The 21,075-nt window shown below is 40.8% G+C and overlaps 2 protein-coding genes across 2 annotated transcripts; both read right to left on the bottom strand.

Annotated features, from left to right (window-relative positions):
• Window positions 1–7,069: 7,069 nt before the first annotated feature.
• Window positions 7,070–10,559, bottom strand: LOC146521650 (uncharacterized). The gene is made up of 5 exons (XM_085141710.1): window positions 10,274–10,559; window positions 10,068–10,115; window positions 9,573–9,650; window positions 8,316–8,369; window positions 7,070–8,226 (listed from the first exon to the last, which is right to left on the bottom strand). The coding sequence occupies exons 1-5, from the start codon at window positions 10,406–10,408 to the stop codon at window positions 8,026–8,028; spliced, it is 516 nt and encodes a 171-aa protein (XP_084997836.1). The 5' UTR covers window positions 10,409–10,559; the 3' UTR covers window positions 7,070–8,025.
• A 400-nt stretch (window positions 10,560–10,959) lies between these two features.
• LOC146521649 (uncharacterized) lies at window positions 10,960–12,389 on the bottom strand. The gene is made up of 3 exons (XM_085137942.1): window positions 12,178–12,389; window positions 11,946–11,999; window positions 10,960–11,799 (listed from the first exon to the last, which is right to left on the bottom strand). Exons 1-3 carry the CDS (start codon window positions 12,292–12,294, stop codon window positions 11,515–11,517), a joined length of 456 nt encoding a protein of 151 aa, XP_084994068.1. The 5' UTR covers window positions 12,295–12,389; the 3' UTR covers window positions 10,960–11,514.
• Between the last annotated feature and the right edge of the window lie 8,686 nt (window positions 12,390–21,075).

The following is a 21,075-nucleotide window of genomic DNA, read 5'->3' as shown; positions in this document are numbered from 1 at the left end:
CCTTACTATCTAAATTAAAACCCTCCTTAATCATACTCCCTAACCTGGCACACTGGTCTGCTCCAGGAGCTCTTAAGCAAGTGATTGAGCTGCTTTCACTCTTTGCAAAAGGAGCGTTGACTAAAAATAAGACTGAGATGGAAATTAAAAGCAGCGGATCGGAAGCAAAAGGTATTGTTTGGAGGCAGGTTGTTAAGGAGTGGCAGAAGCGGTGGGATTCAGAGAGTAAGGGCAGGAAATTGTATCATCTTAAGAAGGAGGTGGCAGGGTATAGGGGTAATAGGAGAGAAGAGGTGGTCATTACCAGGCTTAGACTGGGACATTGTGCATTAAATAAAACACTACAGATGATAGGAGAGCATGAGATGGGGCTTTCTGGAGTGTGCCAGGAGGAGGAGACGGTAGAGCATGTAATACTGCGGTGCAAGGGTTATGATGTGGAGAGGAGAGTTCTGCAGAATAGATTGAAGAAGCGGAGAATTGGGTAATTTAATCAGAAGAGTGTGTTGGAGGGTATTAAGGCACAGGTGAGGGAACTGGTGGGGTTTCTGAAGGATATAGGTGTTTATGAAAGAGTGTAAGTTTTTTTTGTTTGTTTGTTTTGTTTTTTGGATACAGATTGTAAGCTCACTGTCTGACCCATACTCCGGAACAGTAGGAGGCGGTAATGCTCCTTTACGTTGGTTGCCAACCGCCGTTAAACACAAAGAAGAAGAAGAAGAAGCTTTCACTCTTTTGCTCCACATCCTGCAAGAAGCAACCAGGACAGGTGAGTACTTTTACAAATTCTTATTTTACATATATTTAGGTTACCAACAAATGATTAACTGTCAGCAGCTCTAACTTTGGCTCTTTTCTGACACAGGTAGGATGACCAGTCCCCCTGTCTCTCCACCTTTACAAGCTGTCAATTCAATCCTATGTCAAATAAACCTAATAAAGAATGCATAAGAACTAGTGTGTTTTCTTTATTATGCTATTTTAAATTCCCAATCCATCAATTAATCACTACCAATGCCAACAAGGTAATGGAATCCCTGGTCTCCATTACAAATGGAATAGTCCAAATCACCAAAGTAATCTGGACTTGGGCTTGTTGCAGGGATCTGAAGTTACTAAACATTTTGTGTGTATGCACTCACACTTAGGACCATAAATAAATATGTGCGTGATGAAAGTTGGGCAGCACACTAACGTCCTTACTGCACTCTGTATGCTCGTGTGGGTCTAACTCTTTCACTCCTTTGATTTTTTTCCTTGTACTTTTTTTTCTTTTTTTGCCTTTTCGTCAAGTCTGTCTTTGTAGGGACCTGCCGTGTTCACCGTCATTTTGCACGTAACTGTTTTTGGGGCAAATAAAATGCATGTAGGGATTAAAACCGCAGAATTAATGATTACCGGTGCTGGAAATGCTAGCGTTTGATGCAGTGTTTTGATTTTGTTGCCACTCGTACCCACAATGCAATGCGCGAAAGTCACATGGTCTGTCAATCTCTATAGGACTTTGGAGTTGACGTCACGCCGCAATGCATTGTGGGAGCGCGGCACCATTTTCGGGGTCTACGAATCAAAACAAGCACACTGTGTTGGAACAACGATTACAAGATGCTTAAAAGCAGCTCAAAAGAAAACGGACGGTATAGAGACCGATTTCGTTCAGAGGCAAAGCAGCGGTACTTGCAGAAAATAGCGTGCATTGGAAATGTGGACCCGTATGAAATACGGCCGTGGAGTAGAAACCCTGAAGACCAACCGCTATTGACGTAGCCTGACATATTTTCGTACCTTATCTGTGGAGTCAGCGCGTACAAGTCGTCATTCAAACAAAGGTAAGTCAGCTCGAGTACTGGTGTGAAATGCGTTTGATTTCCCTGCAAACATTCACATTAGTGCAGCATAAATTCATTCATGAAGGGAAATTACAGTGAGAACATGTGGAGGCTGTTAGAGGGAAAACATAGTGAGTTCAGTGCATTGATGTGACATTGTCCTGAAGGATTTAGTTATTCTTTATGGTTAAAGAAATTGCACTAATTTATTCATATTTATTATAAATAATCCTAATTATACATCTTGCTATTATTATTTATTTTAGTTTTATACATTGATTAATGACCTGCAGAATCTCCTTATAATATTAAGTGATTCATAATTGTCACTTTATGCTTTCTCCATCTCTAAAGTGATGACATCCTTGCATTATATACTTTAGGTTCATTTTCTGCAGGCAGGTTTCTGACAGAGAACAGGCAGATTTACACTATAACATGCAGCATTCTATAGATGGACACATAAAGAAATGAAAAATTACATGTATGTGCTAACTTACTAAAAACTTTGTTACATTTATGATAAAGTAGTCTGCCTTGGCTCATAGTTCTTGTCTTTAAATTAACTTTGTGTGTTTCAGGCCCTGCACTCTCAAAGACTGAATGAACCAGCATTGCAGCCATGGGTCACTGTGAGCATCACAGGGAAGGTTGAAGCCGCCCACTGCAGCGGCCGGAGTCGTGGAGACCTGCACCCATGTCACTGCTCTTCTGTTTAATGTAGAAGCAACAGTGTTGATCTGTGGCACAAGGACTGTTACAGATGAACCTGCATACTGGGTTTTGCTGGGTAATGTGACCAAGATACAGCCAGAAGTTGGCCATAAGATAGACTTCTCCTCTTCAGTTGCCCAAAAAAAGGCTCTTGATCAAAACATAAACAGACCATCCGTATTGACAGGTAAAAGGAGCCGTCCTCAAAACAGAAAAATCCCACCTGCTACTGTGGAGGAGTTGTCACTGCTATTGGATACTTTGCTGGAACACAGTAAAGCTGTGGGTTGTGGGAATGACCCATAATGTTTTATCTAGGGGTCTAGATTTATGCCTGTAGTGCACTGCCATGTAAATAATTTGCATTTACTGAATATGTACTGACTGAGTCCCACTGTTCAAAAGTTGAATAAAGAAACAAACGAATTTTTGCCTCTTTTTTAAAAGAATTAGAACCACTTTATAGAACATCACATCAGTTACAGTGTAGAATCCATGTCCTTTATAGTTTACAAGTGACAAAATGTTTACATAAAATCATGACAGTGTTTACATGATATCACCCACTACTAATATTACTTTATTTACTGTATCTTTTGAAAAAATACCGCTACTTATACAGCACAAGACTTAAGCATATTTAACAGGAGCAAGTTTCATTTTTCCCTGGTTTTATTATCACACTGTTCACCAAACGCAGCAAGGGTCACCTCTTCACCCTCACATGGAAGAAGTAATCTGATTGGCATGGTGGTATGTTTGAAGCAGGTCCCTTGTGTAGCGCTGGAACTCAGTCATGATGTTTCATCCAATTTGTGCATGTAAATGGAGAGTCCTCTTCACACACTGAGGTTAATTATGGAGTTCCACAGGGTTCAGTGCTAGGACCAATTCTGTTTACATTATACATGCTTCCCCTAGGCAGCATCATTAGAAGACATAGCATACATTTTCACTGCTATGCAGATGACACCCAGCTCTATCTGTCCATGAAGCCAGATAACACACACCAATTAGTTAAACTGCAGGAATGTCTTAAAGACATAAAGACTTGGATGGCCACTAACTTTCTGCTTCTTAACTCAGATAAAACTGAGGTCATTGTACTCGGCGCTGAAAAGCTTAGAAATATGGTATCTAACCAGATTCTTACTCTGGATGGCATTACCTTGGCCTCCAGTAACACTGTGAGGAACCTTGAGTCATTTTTGACCAGGATATGTCCTTCAACGCACATATTAAACAAATATGTAAGACTGCGTTCTTCCATTTGCGCAACATCTCTAAAATTAGAAATATCCTGTCTCAGAGTGACGCTGAAAAACTAGTTCATGCATTTATTACTTCCAGGCTGGACTACTGCAATTCATTATTATCAGGATGTCCAAAAAACTCACTGAAAAGCCTTCAGTTAATCCAAAATGCTGCAGCAAGAGTCCTGACAGGGACTAGAAAGAGAGAGCATATTTCTCCTGTTTTGGCTTCCCTTCATTGGCTTCCTGTTAAATCCAGAATTGAATTCAAAATCCTGCTCCTCACATACAAGGTCTTAAATAATCAGGCCCCATCTTATCTTAATGACCTTGTAGTACCATATCACCCTATTAGAGCACTTCGCTCTCGCTCTGCAGGCCTACTTGTTGTTCCTAGAGTATTAAAAGTAGAATGGGAGGGAGAGCCTTCAGTTTTCAGGCCCCTCTTCTGTGGAACCAGCTTCCAGTTTGGATTCAGGAGACAGACACTATCTCTACTTTCAAGATTAGGCTTAAAACTTTCCTTTTTGCTAAAGCATATAGTTAGGGCTGGACCAGGTGACCCTGAATCCTCCCTTAGTTATGCTGCAATAGATGTAGGCTGCCAGGGGATTCCCATGATGCATTGAGTTTTTCCTTTCCAGTCACCTTTCTCACTCACTATGTATTAACAGACCTCTCTGCATTGAATCATATCTGTTATTAATCTCTGTCTCTCTTCCACAGCATGTCTTTATCCTGTCTTCCTTCTCTCACCCCAACCGGTCGCAGCAGATGGCCGCCCCTCCCTGAGCCTGGTTCTGCCGGAGGTTTCTTCCTGTTAAAAGGGAGTTTTTCCTTCCCACTGTCGCGAAAGTGCTTGCTCATAGGGGGTCATATGATTGTTGGGCTTTTCTCTGTATCTATGAAGCGCCTTGAGGCGACATTTGTTGTGATTTGGCGCTATATAAATAAAATTGAATTGAATTGAATTGAATCCATTTCATTGGCTCGTTTGCTGCAATAATGCCAAATAATTAGCAACTCTATAAATAGAAGGTAGTTCTGCAAAATCACTCAGTAGGATGTTTGTTCTAATTTGCTATGAGCTCAGAGCGCATCGAAAATAAAACTAATCGGCTATAAAGAGTGATATGAACATATTTAGAATGATAACGTCTGGAGCACCAACAGATATTTGGAAATGGAAGAGAACTGGAGCTCGTCTCACAGCTGCTTTCCAGGCTAGACGCCTTCTTTTGCTAACATCGATACACGAGCTGCCTCATGTTGCTTCCAGGTTGGGAAAGAATGAAAAGATAAACCATTTTCAAGCTTATTCTCTTGCCGGTCGTACGATCGAACATTGCAGCCGACCACACAGCAAATACGAACCATGGCTGTTGTGTGCCTTCGCTCCCTTTTCACTTGCGCTAGACCCCCAAAATGGCGGATCGGGCCAAAATCCTTTCCACGCCCACCCCCGTGACACCACACTCCAAAGCCCTATACCAGGGGTCTGCAACCTTTAACACCCAAAGAGCCACTTGGACCCGGTTTCCACGCAAAAAAAAACACTTGGAGCCGCAAATACTTTTTGAAATCTAAAATGAAGATAACACTGCATATATAGGTTTTTTTTTTACCTCTATGCTTTGTGTGAACAACTAAAGTAAGTAAGTAAAGTTTATTTATTAAGCGCTTTTCACAGACAGGCAGTCACAAAGCGCTGTACACAAATATTAAAATAAACAATACAATCAATAGACATTATACACAATGTAAAAGATCAAATGTAAATAATGTAAAGAATATGAAATACGTAGATCAAAAAAAGGCTTGTTTGAACAGAAAAGTTTTTAACTGCTTTTTAAAAGAATCCACAGAGCAACTAAGGTGTGTTGCTTATGAAATCCATTAAGTGCTACAGAGAAAATTACATTTTATTTATGTAATTAACACATTTTGAACTCTTAAAGAAATATAACAAAAGGAAAGACGCTGAACTAAAATGATCCAGCAAACAAAAACTGTTGTGAGCCGCCACCCTTATATCGCCTTTGGACTTTTGGAGCCTTGACCTGACTTTTAAAAAGTATTTGAAAAAAAAGCACCATGCTGCTAAAAAAGGAAAAATAGATATTTGCAAAATTCTGCCTAAATATGTATTTTACCTGGTTAATGTGTGTGGCGGGGCGTGGTCTGCAGCGCCGCTGCAGGGGAGGCGGACGCACCTGAGCGACACCCGCAATCACGCCTCGCCACCTTAAAGTCTGCGCTCTCTCTGCTGTTGTGTTGTCGGGCTGTGAGCTGAAAAGCTACAGCCGGCTGTGTGTGTACAGCAATCGTGTGTGAAAAGTGGTCAGTAAAGAGGTGCTGAAAAGCGTGTTCATGCAAACATTGTCGGGTCTGCTGTGATATGTTTACGATAAGACTTATGGTCCCGAACCTCTGCGCACAGCGTCTGCAAAACGGGGCTTTCATCTTTACGCAGGACTGTAAGCTGTCACCTGTGAGGCGTGAGCGGTGTTTGTTTTAACATAGTTCATGGTGGAGCTGCTGACATAATGTGGATCCGAAGATCTACCTGGGGTCAAAAGTCTCGATAAATGCACGGCGTTTCGGCGGGTACACCGGCTTCCGCGACTGTGACGCTTATTTTGAGCGGTGAAAAAATAATCTAATATAATTGTATTTTTATATTTCAAAATCACAATAATCTTCCAATTTAGAACTACAAGTTAAAAAAAGAACTAAACACAAATAAAATACACTTCAGCTAAATACTTCTAATTTATTTTCCCAAACCACCCGGAGCCGCAGTATAAGGACAAAAGAGCCGCAGGTTGCCGACCCCTGCCCTATACTCACCACTCACACATGAGGCACTCATATTGTGAATTTGTAAGGTGACATGGCTGTTGTTGGTCTAATTTAAAGTTACAGAAAAAATATTCACAAATGTTTAGATTGATATTTTCATAAATATATTTATATATTATTCAAATTTTACTGTGACTAAAACCTCTTTAATTAGTGAATACAACTGCTCAGTTCATCAGTACATTAAACTTTCATAAAGCCAGAGACTTAGCCAGTACCTTCATGTTGAATTAAATAACTTAATGATTAGATAACCCATTAATCATTCATATATTTCATAAATGATGTCATAATAATAATAATAATAATATAAGATAATGAGCACATTAAAAATTATAATAATATGTTATGCAACATTTATGGGAAAAGACTATTATAAACAATATAATTATATTTCCTAAATTGTAATTGTTTGATACTGATTGGACTTTCATGACAGAGCTGTACCATTCAAGTCTATAACAACTGAATTTTTCTCACCAAGTAGCCACAAATGCTTTATTTCCCCATAAATGTCACAGTTTGCACAGTTCCAAATCCTTTATTGATACAAATCACCAAAAGTTTTATTACCTAACTCAATATATGTTAATATGGAATGGTATATATTGTAGCAGTATTTCTAAAATCAGAATAACTCTTCTAAATAAAGAAGTAAATTAAAACATTGACACACACACACTGTACTATTTGTGCTTAAATATGCTTTGTTTAAATCATTCTTGTTTTGATTACATTAGTTAATATGATCAAAATAATATTACTGTCAGCAGAGAATCCATGAGGTGGGAGCACAACTTGCCAGTAGATCTGTTCATGTCTGTGACTGGTTACATGCTGCCAACACCAGATCATGCACGTGGAAGCACAAGCTAGATTTGGAAACCTCAGGTTTAGCTTCAGAACAGAAAACTGTTCATACACTATGAAGGTCTGCCGTTTTCTGATCTCTTTGTGATAAGGAAGTTAAACACAGCCTAAACAACTGCAACACTGGAACCTAAATAACTGCAACAAACTGACAAGTTGTGCTGCCTACACAAGGATCCAGGTTTCAGTACTGCAGTCATTATTGCATCAAGACTGAAGAGCTCAACTGTGCTCTTGCTTAGGCCTCACACCAGGAGTAAATCTTTTCACTTTATAATACCACTCCGAGACCATTATAGGACAAGATGTTATGCAACTAAGAAATATACAATTAGAGAAAGTCACAAAAACAATTCAGATTATGTCCTTTCACAAATACATGATGTACATCACATAGGTCAACAAACAAAAACAGAAACACAAGTTCAATTTATTGTTTCTCTTACAATTTTCTGAAGCTCATCATTTACTCCTGTCATTTATCTTTTCTGAGTTCTCTATTCTTGCAGCAAATCCAGCTTCTTGTCTATGTAAGTTTTGGTTTTTTTCAAAATGTGAAATGTAATTTCAACTAATTCCTCCAGTGGAGGAAAAATATGATATGATGATATCATTGCTTCTTTCAATTGAGGCATAAGTTCCTTCATTTTTTCATTGTATTGTTTTGAGAAGGTTGTCATTTTGTACCTGGTTTCTTCCTAAAGGAGAAAAATAAAACTTTTCACATATAGTATTTCTACTCATATTATAGACTTTCTGAGAATAAACTGGAGACTGACTGACCCACCTTCAGTCTCTCTTCCTGTTCTATCGCTATTTGAATGGTTTCCTTGAATATTTCCTGAAAGGAAAGGAACAGAACATGGGGAGTGTGTTACAGAATGTAAACAGTAGCATATAAAAATCAAACAGGAAGGTCATATTTATGTTACAATTAGGGATGCACCGATACCGATACTGGTATCGGGTATCGGCCTCGATACCACACTTTCTAAAGTACTCGTTAAAAGTCCCCCGATACCGGGGACCGATACCACGGTCTGAGACCTGTCTATGTTTGAGCGGCATGTAAGGAGTTAATCACAGGCGCCGAGTGCCCGCCCCCAGGCCCCGGCTGCAGCTCAGAGCTGAGAGAAGGGCAGGCGAGACAAGTCAGCCGTGTGGAACTATTTCAAAGTGAACGAAGACGCGAAAACAAAGGCGGACTGCAAATTGTGCTCAGCAAAATTGTCCAGAGGAGGCTCAAAAGGTAGCGCATTTAACACAAGTAATTTAATCAAGCACCAAAAACACGACAACGAGTACAAAGAGTTTACCCACGCTTATTTACCCACGCTTATTAGCACAGAGGAGCATAGCTGATGCTATAGCAGTGGGACGGAAAATAGTTGGGCATTTTAAACATTCCGCCTTAGCCTACTCCCGCCTCGAGAACATTCAGGGACAGCTCAACCAGCCAATAAAGAGACTGCAGCAGGACGTACAGACGCGCTGGAACAGCACGTATTACATGCTCCAGTCCCTCATTGAGCAAAAGCGAGTGCTGGGCGTGTATGTGTCCGAACTCCCCGACTATCTCACCGCTCACCAATGGGCTCTTATGGATCCTCGCCCCCTTTGAGGAACTAACTAAAAAAGTGAGCAGCTACGACACACCAGCCTCTGATGTCATCCCAGCTGTGACTGTGCTAGTGAGACTTCTAAACAGAGAAACAGACGAACAAATTTAAAATTAAATTTTGTTTTTTATAATTATTTATTCTGTAATATGTTGCATACAACATGCTTTTCATTTTAAATAAATGTTCTTAATTCCAAACTAGTCCCTTGTTGTTGTTGTTTTTTGTTAAATTATAGGACTAAAGCTGTTACCTGTAAATTTAAATCATGTTTTTATTAAGTACTCGGTATCGGTATCGGCGAGTACTGAAATGCAAGTACTCGTACTCGTACTCGTACTTGTTTCCAAAAAAGTGGTATCAGTGAATCCCTAGTTACAATATATATTTTTTAAATATTAAGAAATTGGTCAATTTTAATTTACCAGTTTTTCCTTGTTATCCAGTGAATTTGCGAGATCAAATACTTTTGTGATTGCAGCTCTTCTATACACGCCATCTTTCTAATGGAAAAAAAAATGGTACAATTCAATTTACTACACAATACTGAGTAGTGTAGTAAGTACAGGGAAATACTATACTTGTATGACTTTTGCACAATCTGATATTGCTGTGTTGTTGTCGTTGCAACATCTATTTGTCCAGGACCAACATTACAACTGACCAATGACATTGTCTGAGCATTCAGTTAACAGTAGCCAAGAAGGTAATGGTAAGGGTAAAGGTAGGTAAAAATAAAAATTATCACAAGCAAAAAAAAACCAACAAAACACAAATATCCTAAATTTGATTACTTCATAATATGTTAATTATACAGGAATTAATAAAGAAAATACTTTAAATAATGAATTATTTTTGTTTTCTGTCAGCACACATAACAGACTTTCAAAGCCTTTTGAGAAACGTGCAAACTGACCCACCTTGTGTTTGTCAATGTCTTCGCTTACTCTTTTCAGTATTTGCTGAAACTTGAGAGAACAACAGCAGCTTATATGGGTTATACCATTATAAAAAAGGAACAATTCCAACATTTAATGAGCTCTTAATTACTGGAAGAATTTACATGTATGTACAAATAATCCTATAATTACTACCACATCAAGAGATTGGCAAATGAGGAATTTACCACTTGGTCCTTGGCCCAGATTGCCATGAAAATAAGGCACAGAAGAGATAAGATGAACAGAATTATAAAGACAAACAAGCACTTGATGAATCTGAAGCAAGTTCGCCCTCTTGTTCTGGTAGCTGCTTCTGCCATCACTGTTAGGATTAAAAGAATCCATTAGGTTAAGACACCATGTCAATAACATTAATAAGAAACTGACACACACACATACGGCAACAAATTTTAATGTTACACTTTACAAACATCATATTTTATGTTACTGATCTTACCTGTTTGTGAATGGAGGACGATCTGATGTGCTGTGCTGGTAAAGAATGAAAACGCAATGAGGTGGCGTGTTTGAAAGGTTCCCTATACTCTATTGTCCTTTCTTTCATCTCACGTGCATTAGCTGCAGTTTTACTTTCATTTTGACTGAACTAACCTTTTTCTTGTCCACTTTATAGGAATAGAGACCCATTAGTTATTGGTCCCCTATTTTCAGCAGCTTGCAAACATTAAGTTTTATAACATATTAATTTTAGTAAATAATATATGTACATTAGTACATAGTTTGTCTACTTAGATGATGAGTTTTTATAGTAGTAAAATTATTAATTTCTAAATCAAAAACAACAAAACAGCCTACAAAACAATAATAACTATTATAATCATATAAAACGTTATGTATTATTATTTTGCTCATTCTCTTTTCCAGGGTGTCACTGATGATGTACAAGTCAAATAAGATCTGTTGTTTTGTTGTGGTCTACAATGTGATTTAGTGTAGCACTAAACTCTCCCTTTAACACCAGTATAAAACATCTAGTCTGTAGTGTGTAATAACAGTACACACACACACGGCCTACATCAGAGGATCAGGTGATGGGTGTTCTGCATTTTGTGGCTTAAGGAATTTACATTTTGTGCAGTGAGCAAACACTAGAGAACAATCAGCCACAGCTTCTGTCTTTTCTCACGAACATCACAATTTGAAAAAACATGAAAATAATAATATGTCTTTATTCACATTAAAAGGCTTTCATCATTTAAATCATTAACAATTGTCAGTGTTAATATGGTTACTTAGACACAATCTCAGTTCTGTGTCTTGTGTTTGCATTTAAACTCAATTAAAACAAAGAAAATGAAAAGAAAATATGACAAAGTTATTTCTTGACTCAAAACCTGCACAGTATGAAATAGAAGTTTTAGAAATACCGAACATTTAATACTTGAGACAGACACTGACTAATATCTTACAGTTCTTCTTTATGCTTTTCTAGATGTGTTAATTTTGCCATCACGCTGCTTAATTTATCTTCACTGTCCTTGATTTCTTCAGCTATTGTCTCAAAGTATTTAATTATGTACTTCTTGCTGTCTTCCAGGAAAGTCTTTAGGTCATCCATTAAATCCAGTATTGGTGCAAGTAGCAATGTAGAAACGTTCAATGACTTCAGAAATTCGGACAAAGGATCCATGAAGCGTCCAAAACCATCAAGAATAGCTGGAACGTAGGCTCTGTCTAAAATATATTCAGCCTGGAGGACAAAAAGTGATCCTACTTAATATAACAAAATATACAAAAATATGTAGTGAATTACAAATTACAAAAAGACTGTGATATGATGATAATTTTTATGTTAGCCATTACAGATGTCTTCAACATTAATGTTGACAGACTCACCTTCTTTCTCATTGTTTCTTGTTGGAGTTTTTGAATGTTTGCTTTCAGTTCCTCCTGCAAAACCAGAGAAAACATGCAAGCATGTCAGCAAATATGTGCCTAAAATGTTAAAAATAAAGATAAAAATGTATTGATTAATCAGACTGTCACAATTTGAGTGTAAGAGTACATAATTTAAGTGAAATTCATTAAAATATTATTTTTAAAGGAAAAAAGTTAACAATCATTTTACCAGTTCATCGTTGTTTATCACTGAACTTGAAAAATGGACCAGACACAGCAGAGTCAAAATCATGAATGAGCCTTTGGCAGTTGTGACACCACTCATGGCCAAATGTGCTGCTGCCATCGATGTTTCCGAAACAGCAGAAAGTATAAATAAAGATTTAAGGAAGAAAGTTATAAAGTGCACTTTCTAAATTTAAGTTGAGATATTGCATGAAAATCTGCCTGCAATATTTCCTCATGGAGCAATGTTGCTGTTCTTTCCTGCTTTTGACAGGAGAAGTGATGAGTTATAACATGAAGGACTGAAGCACACACACAGTGTCACCTCCTACTTGACAAGGCTCAGCTGTGGGTGTGTCAAACTACCGCTTTAGTTTTAATTCCAAGAAGTCACATTCTGCTGTTTTGCATTACATGAAAATACCAACTTCATTTACAGGAACTGCTGTAATAGGTGTTTGGGTTCATGTTTGCCAACCAGTGACAGACAGCTAGTCATAGTTCAGCACATGATTCCTTCCCTTTCTGTTTAACCAGTGCAGGAAGCAAGAGTTACTGAGGGTGAGGGGCAGACAAAGGGCAAACGGACTCTAAAATGATAAATGGCCTATATTTGTATATCACTTTACTAGTCCCTAAGGACCCAAAAGCGCTTTACACATTCAGTCATCCACCTATTCACACACTGGTGATGACAAGCTACATTGTAGCCACAGCCACCCTGGGGCGCACTGACAGAGGCGAGGCTGCCGGACGCTGGCACCATCGGGCCCTCTGACCACCACCAGTAGGCAATGGGTGAAGTGTTTACAAGACGAACTGCCAGCTCTTAAGCCACAATCACCCCACCTTGCCCTAACAGGAGATGGGGGTCAGGGTGTCAACACCCCTGGCAACTGTACCAGTGTTTTTCCATTGTGGGGGTTTTTACTGCAGGGGGAGGAGATCAGAGGTTATAACTGTAACTGTTGTGTGGAATTCTTTAGATCAGCCTTTAGCATAGGACTGCATAGGATGCAGTGTATTGATCTCCATATGCATCTGTAAGGAAAATGGGTAATAAAAGGATTGTGTAAAACATGGAAACATCTCTGCGTGATCTCTACCAAGACAAAAAGAATCAGACAGAAGGCGTTGTCTCCTTCCACAATTTGGTGCCGTGACCCGGATCTTGGTAGTTGATCTCCATTTGAACCTTTGCTGGCAAAAAACAAAGTAAGCAGAGCCTGTTTAATCGAATCTCCTTTATGTGTGGATGCTTCCCCCCAACTTCCTGAGATACATGCTATATGTGAGAGACATGCTAAAATCCAGCGGCACCAAGGCATAATACAATAAAATGATGTGAATAATACATAAATGAAATAAATTCTTCCATTCATCTAATACACATGTCACTTCAGACACTGTGGAGCATCATTTTGGTTAGCACTGTTGCCTTGCAGGGTCAACTCTACCATCTGGCCAGGCTCTTTCAGTTTGCATTAGTGATGTGCGATACCACTGATTTCCTTTCTGATCCGATACGAGGTAATATTCAGGGTGGTATCGACGATACTGATCCGATACGATACTTTGTACAACAACTTATTTTATTTATTGTATCTCAAATTATAGCAGCATAATGATTACAGGACATCAGATTACTTGTTCTTATCACTTAATAATGTAGGGTTCATCATATACAAATAGAAAAACCTGAAGTTGTGCGCTATTTGAACACCTTGCCTGCCTGCAGCACTAAAGGACACCGTGAGAGACGTCTGTCTCGCCCTAGCAGCACCTGTCCCTGTCCTCCTCTTCAGTTTGCCTCAACATACAGTCGTTATATTCTGTGATATGATTTACTCTGAGGTGTTTGACAAGGTTAGTGATGTTGCCACAACCATACATGCCAACCCTCCTGATTTTTCCGGGAGAATACCGAATTTCAGTGCCCCTCCCAAAAATCTCCCGGAGCCAGCATTCTCCCAAATTTCTCCTGATTTTCCACCTGGACAACAAAATTGAAAAACCATATGGCAGAATTCATAACGCGGCCCAGCCAATTCCAGTTTCCAACAATGGCGGCAGCTACTTAGTTTTAATATTACTCTTATTTCTCTTTCTGGGTCGCAAAAAAACTTTTAACATATTTTCAGGTGAGAATGTAGCTGTGTAAACTTCAAATATCTGAGCCGACACATCGTCTTCAAACCCCCCCCGGTCTTTCGCTACTCGGGTTAAAAATGATATATAAGTCACTTTGATAACTTAAAAATGTTATTGTTTGGCTTTTTCAGTGTTTTATTTGTTCGTGACTAAATTGGTTTGGCTAAGAATAAAGTTATTAGATTAGATTAAATTAAATGTAACTTTATTAATCCCTCGGGAGGGTTCCTCTGGGTTTTCACACAGCTGAATAAACGTCAAACAGAAAATGATTAAACAGAAGAGTTTACGCCAGCGCCCAGTTATATTTTAGATAGCAAGGAGCAGACGGCAGAGTTTCACTCCACCGAGGGAGCTCGTGACCTACTACCCGGCTTTCTTTAGACCGCGAGGGCCGGGTCCTCAGGTGGAAGCAGCCTCTGAATTTGGACACCCCCGCTGTTTCAACATGTAAGAGTTTGTGGAATGTTCTTTGTCTTTGTGTCTGTATGTAAGATGTAAGGGCGGTGGCCACAATTCAGAGATGGTCCTGGTGTTTCATTGGGATGCTCTCTCCACATTGCAATGTGTTGATTAAACCCACTTCAAATCAAGCTCACTGGGTGTGTTGCAGGTTATTGTTAAAATTTCCATAACACTACAAAAATAAATTACTAATCCAGTAGAATGTAAAAAGTAGAAAAAAGGTTATTGCACCATATACACATGTTGTGTATGGCAACATAAGAAAATGTGTTGTCTTTCACTTCATGAAAAACTGTTTTACTTTTTGTTTCACTCTGAGGTCCCAAATACTTTTTGACATCACATTTTTAGGAACAAGGCTTTGCAAAGGTGATGTTTTATGGCCGTGGCAACACTCAGTGCTGACTGCCCTTTTCTTTCATACCACTTCTCTTTTCCTTTATACGTGGTCACCTTTCTTCCTCTTTCTACTGTCTTTTGAGAATGTACATGCGAATGACAGTGGTCACAGTATTTTTTAGGTCTTCTGAGTGTGTGGCATTCCAACTCATTCAATCAGTTACTGACAGGTGCAGATTCTTGGCATCCCTGCTTGATTGCATGACTGTTTTTTTCCTCATTCACTCTTTCACTTTGGATATGCCCTTGACCCCAGTGACTCACTTGGTTTAAGTAATAAAAATAGCTGGAGATATCACAAAAAGAAAAATGACATTGTTGATCAAAATGCAAAGATACTCAGAAGTCCCTTTCTCCTTATTAAAAAAAAATTGTCACTATACATTAAACCCTAAGACAGTAGAACGTAGAAGGTGAAATAAGGGTATCGCACTATATGCACATATTGTGTGTTGGATCCTCAAACTGATGACAATACCTTTTGAGATCACATTCATAGGAAATGCTTTGTAAAGGTGGTAGTAGTCACGGCTTAGAAATATTGTTTACTTCCAGTTAAGTCAGGGGTGGGCAATTCCAGGCCCTGAGGGCCGGTGTCCCTGCAGGTTTTAGATGTGTCCTTGAACCAACACAGCTGATTTAAATGGCTAAATTAGCTCCTCAACATGTCCTGAAGTTCTCCAGAGGCCTGGTAACAAACTAATCATGTGATTCAGGTGTGTTGACCCAAGGTGAGATCTAAAACCTGCAGGACACCGGCCCTCGAGGCCTGGAATTGCCCACCCCTGAGTTAAGTGATTCATGTACTTCCATGTCTTGTCTTCTTGTCCTCTGGTATTCCAGTCAGTCCTTCATGGGTATTTCCTCTTGCTCACTCCCTTAGAAAAAATACAATTCTATGCCTTACATTTTGTTGTTCTATAAGTGTTAATACAATACAATACAACTATATTTATATAGCACATTTAAAACCAAAGGTACACCAAAGTGCTTCACAATAATGTAATAGATTAAAATAAATTACATACAAGCATTAATAAAATACAAAAATACACTAGCACTAACACTAACAGATGGGAAGCACCAATTAACCAAAAATGCGGGATATATAGTAGGTAGGTATCAGACCACAATTTGAAGACTGGGTCAATTCATCCACACCTCCAGTGAATAAACATGAAAGGTACCTCTCGAGCTCCCCTGCTTCTGGCTTTCCTGACCCCATGGATCCATCATCTTCGTTGAATAGGCCGCTGTTTGTGCTGGCCTCATCCAGCTCTGTGTCTAGGTAATGTCTGATGAAGTGGAGACCTGTGGAAAGATGTAAGGTTTTCAAAAGAATTAGGTCTGGTCATTATAGTGCTGTATACACTGGAGATGTTTGTTTGGAGCTAGCCTCCAAAAGCTGGCCATACACTGTGCAATTTTTGGCCCATTGTGAGCCGATTTTTCAGTCCCACAACCGTTTTGGGGATTGGCCCGTGTTTTGCCTTAATTGTGTGTGCATCGTGTAGTATACATGGGGTAACGAAAAGCAGTTAACACCTCACGACCAGCTCCCAATCATCAATCGTATGGTCGCATGATAATCAAACCAGTTTGAAATCCTGTCGCCCCTCAACGCAGCCTCTCACACTGCGCACGCACAAACACAGAAATCAAAGAGAAAAGGTGGAGCAGCCGGCAGTGCAGCGTGTGATCTGGACACAAGAGATGGAGGCGCAACATGAAGGATGAGGCAAGCTCATCCGAGTACGTAAGCGTAAAGCTGCCACCCAGGCAAAAGAAAAATAGAGCTATATCACGTTATAACGTGAAAAGTTTGTTCTAACAATATACTTTTCATATCCGTGCAATATACCATTCACGTTTGTACAATATGATATTTATATTGTACGAACATGATAATTATGTATATTGTAATAACGTGATATTATATTGTTCAAATGTGAAAGGTATATTGTTAGAAAAATATACTTTTCATGTTATAACGTGATATGGCTCTATTTTTCTTTTGCCTGGGTGGCAGCTCTACGCTTCCATATCCGAGGCTTTTCAATGAAGCCTCACAAAATTATCACGACTACAACAACCATGAAAATAGTTGGTCAATCACAGATGCCTGGTCAATGTTTTTCATTAGTAATTTAGCAAAGTTGATGGTGTGTGTGTGTGTCTGTGTGAGTGAAAGACAGAGAGGGAGAGCATAAGAGCTAATAAGCTTCATGTTATGAACGCACAGTTTGAGCACTCAGGTCGCATCAGAGCATCAGGCCGTATAGTGTGAGACCCTGCATTGTGACCTATGAACTTCTAACCCCTGCGATTCAATTGTACAGTTTGAGCAGGAGCTGAATAACGTGACTGAAAAAAAAATCGTAGTGTTTGCCCAGCTTAATGCAGACTGTTTAATCTAAACAAGCTGCTGTTTCACATAATAAACCGTGTCACCCGCAGTATTGCCTTCTGTTTTAACAGTTAAAGCAGTAGAGACGAGCTGTTTGCATGTGCGTGGAACTCTAGCGTCATTAACCAGGCTAGCTGTTAGCTTATAGCTCATGCTAGCTAACCAGCGAGCAGTTAAAAAGACAGCCGACGCTGCACAAAACACCCACAAACTTGTCTCACTACAACGTAGCGCCGAAAAAATGACTCGCAACTCGAGCTCGACACAGCTGCTGTAACATAAGACTGACATCCAGCTAACCACAGCTAAAAAGATATTAGAGAAAACTTACCGTTTCCTCAGGTTACACGAGTTGAGTTGTTTCACGCTGAAAAGTTGGTTTGTTTTGGCTCTCACTGAAGACACCGACACTGCAGACATAGCTGTTCCGGTGGTCCACCGGAGGGGCATCCGTGCCACCCTCCTGGGAAGAGCTGAGGAGAGCCCCAAACGAGGGGTCACCCAGCAGCCACTGAGCAGAAGGCAGAGGGGGCTGCACTGGCGTGCCCGCCGACTCTGCCGGCAGCCAGCTGTGCCAGAGTGAACCGAGCCGCAGGCCCAGATGCCGAGGTCTGAGGGCCCCCTACGCCCCGGAAGAGACCTGACCGAGCAACAGGCGCCCGGCCCTGCCAAGTAGCCACCGGGAGTGAGCTGGTACATACCTGAGCACCCAGCCCCGGACACCAAAAAGCACCAAAAAGCACCAACGCACCGACCCCTGAGGGCATCAGCCACCGGCAGGGAGTGTGGTGAGGGGAGATAGGCCTCCATACTTTGGAGGGCCTTGGAGTTCCCAGAGAGGTGGAGTCTAAGACCCGACCTGACATATAGACACAGACAAACAGGCACACACAGACACAGACATGCATTCCCACCCTCATGCACACATATACAAATACTCAACACTCACCCAACGTAAAGATAGACACAAATGGGCATTGTACACACAATCACACTCCCCAAACATACTCTATACCCCGGGTCCAGGCACCCTCGTCCCCAGAGGGGGAAACGGCACCAAGACCCAGGAGATGTTACCCTTTCCCCCGGGGTGGAGGCAAGCAGACCGCCCCGGCTCTGCAGCAGCAGGTAGGCCCCGCATCCCAGATCCCAGTCGGACGGCCAACACCTCCTCCCAGCTCCCCCGCCCTGATGGACAGCAGAGAACGGGGATGTGTGAAGACCCCATACCTCCCTCCTCCCGCTCATGTGTAGTATTGCTGCATGTTGTTCTAAAGTGCATTTAAAACACAGGAGGGCATGGTGCATGCTGCCAGAGAGCAGCAGGTGTTAGCACCCCTGCCCCCCGAGAACCCTCAATGTCTACATAGGTTTAAAATTGAGAGGTGGGCACCGGCGCCAGAGGTGGGGTTGAACACACAGACGGTCCTCTGAACGCCGTTAACGTGCCCACCCTCAAAGCCCTATATGTATGTGTTATGAGAGTGTGAGTGATGTGAATGTCTAAGTTGTGGAATAAAATTGAAGCACAGGTGGGGACCGGGGGTGGGGGGGGAGGGGATGCCTCCCCTGCACCCCAAGGCCCTACTTGTGTGGGTAGGTGTGGTGGAGTGGGAAGGGGAAGGCAGTCGGGGATGGGGAGGAAATAAAGGGAAATACTTCAAATAAAAGTTTCCCTTTGGTACCAACAGTTTGTCGGTAACAACTTTGTTTCACAATTGCAGTGGTTACCTTAAAGTCTTACCTGAGTGCACCCTTCTAAATATACAAATCAGGTTTCAGTTCAAGCTAAAACACAGTCCAGCAGCTTACATCACTTACGACACAAAAAGTGAGAGTACTATATTTTATTGGGTAAAGCAAGTAAAATGATGAAATCTCCATTCCATTGACTACACTGGGCCGAGACAGCATATATAATAAAAAGAACAAAAATAAATATCCCTCACCACTGATTTGCTCTGCTTTTAAACCTGTTTAAACCTAGAGGGCTATAGTGTTGACTAATTTTGAGATGAGACGTATTAAACATCTTAAGTCAATGTTTAGCACACTTTTGGGAACATTAAGCAATGAGTTGCATATTTATTTATTTATTGGTTTAAGCAAACACACTTTCCAAAACCCAGTAAATGATTAAAGATCTTTTTTGTTGACTTAGGTTTCATTTGCTTCTCTGCTTAGACTCCTGCCTCCCTGACCTGAAACCACAGCAAAATTGGTATGGTCCTGATCTGGCCCACACAATGTGCTTACACATGTCCCACATACCGCAAAGACATGACGGCCCTTTGGTGGCCGAGATCTGGTTTGCCAGATGTGGCCTACACATGGGCCAGCACAAGGCCAGTTGCAGACACACCGCTGGTCCTGTGCTGGCCCAGAACAGTTTCAACTCTGGCCCCAGATGTCAGCCTAATGTGTACCGTAATCAAACCATTTAATAACAACATGTGCCGGAACATATTAGTGCAAAAGTAACATGACAAAACTCTATTTAAACACTGAATGGACTGATTCTTATATTCCACTTTTCTACTCTCCCGGATTACTCAAAGTGTTTAGCAACCCTTTCATTTGGGTCTTCTAACTAAAATAGGAAAATAGGAACATAAACAGTGCCGGTGTATCAGAAAAACTCAGGAGAGTTTTCTCCAAGCACGACATCCCAGTGCATTTCAGACCCAGCAACACACTCAGACAAAAACTGGTTCACCCATAAGACAAAACTCCAAAACACAAACTTAACAATGTGGTGTATGCTGTACAGTGTAGGAATGCCCAGACCTCTACATTGGAGAGACCAAACAGCCACTTCACATGCGAATGGCACAACATAGAAGAGCCACCTCCACGGGACAAGACTCAGCAGTCCATCTGCATCTAAAGGACAAAGGTCACTCTTTCGAGGATGACAATGTTCACATTTTGGACAGAGAGGAAAGATGGTTTGAAAGAGGAGTGAAAGAAGCCATTTATGTCCACTGTGAGCGACCATCTTTGAACAGAGATGGTGGCTTACAACACCAACTGTCTGCCATCTATAATCCAGTTTTGAGATCCCTTCCCAGACGCCTTAATGCCCACTCACATCCTGGGCCATCTGACCTCAGGAAAACGCATGATAGGGTGGGGCCAGGTTTCACAATGAGCTCACCCAAAACCCTGGCTGATTGTGACCCACACCCGTTTTCGCACCTTGGCTCATGTGATTAGGTAGAGGATCATCAGGGGGTCCTTTGTCCCTCTTTGGGGGAAACTCCCACTGGGTTTAAATTTGGGACTCTCCACCATTTGACCTTTGAACTGAAGAAGCTTCTCAGATGAGAGGTGAAACATCTTCAGGCAACTTAAAGAAGTCCAGACGCTTTTCTTTCCAAGCTCCTTAGACAACATAAACAGTGCCATCATTGCCAGAACTGGCCCACATCTGGTTGACATACACTCTGCCATGACAGCAGTCAGAAGTGCCAGCTTCAT

The sequence above is a fragment of the Neolamprologus multifasciatus genome, chromosome 3 (genome assembly GCF_963576455.1).
Source record: "Neolamprologus multifasciatus chromosome 3, fNeoMul1.2, whole genome shotgun sequence".
Taxonomy (NCBI): Eukaryota; Metazoa; Chordata; class Actinopteri; order Cichliformes; family Cichlidae; genus Neolamprologus; species Neolamprologus multifasciatus.
The sequence above is the reverse complement of the archived record's forward strand: the minus strand, read 5'-3'. Positions and strand labels throughout refer to the sequence as shown.

Excerpts from the sequence above, each read along its gene's own strand:
- LOC146521650 (XM_085141710.1), bottom strand. The coding sequence starts at position 10,408 with ATGGCAGAAGCAGCTACCAGAACAAGAGGGCGAACTTGCTTCAGATTC. Across the intron at positions 9,651-10,067 it reads AAGACATTGACAAACACAAG|AAAGATGGCGTGTATAGAAG; the intron begins GTGGGTCAGTTT and ends TTTTTCCATTAG. Across the intron at positions 8,227-8,315 it reads AACAGGAAGAGAGACTGAAG|GAAGAAACCAGGTACAAAAT; the intron begins GTGGGTCAGTCA and ends TTTCTCCTTTAG.
- LOC146521649 (XM_085137942.1), bottom strand. The coding sequence starts at position 12,294 with ATGGCAGCAGCACATTTGGCCATGAGTGGTGTCACAACTGCCAAAGGC. Across the intron at positions 12,000-12,177 it reads TGATAAACAACGATGAACTG|GAGGAACTGAAAGCAAACAT; the intron begins GTAAAATGATTG and ends CTGGTTTTGCAG. Across the intron at positions 11,800-11,945 it reads AAGAAACAATGAGAAAGAAG|GCTGAATATATTTTAGACAG; the intron begins GTGAGTCTGTCA and ends TTTGTCCTCCAG.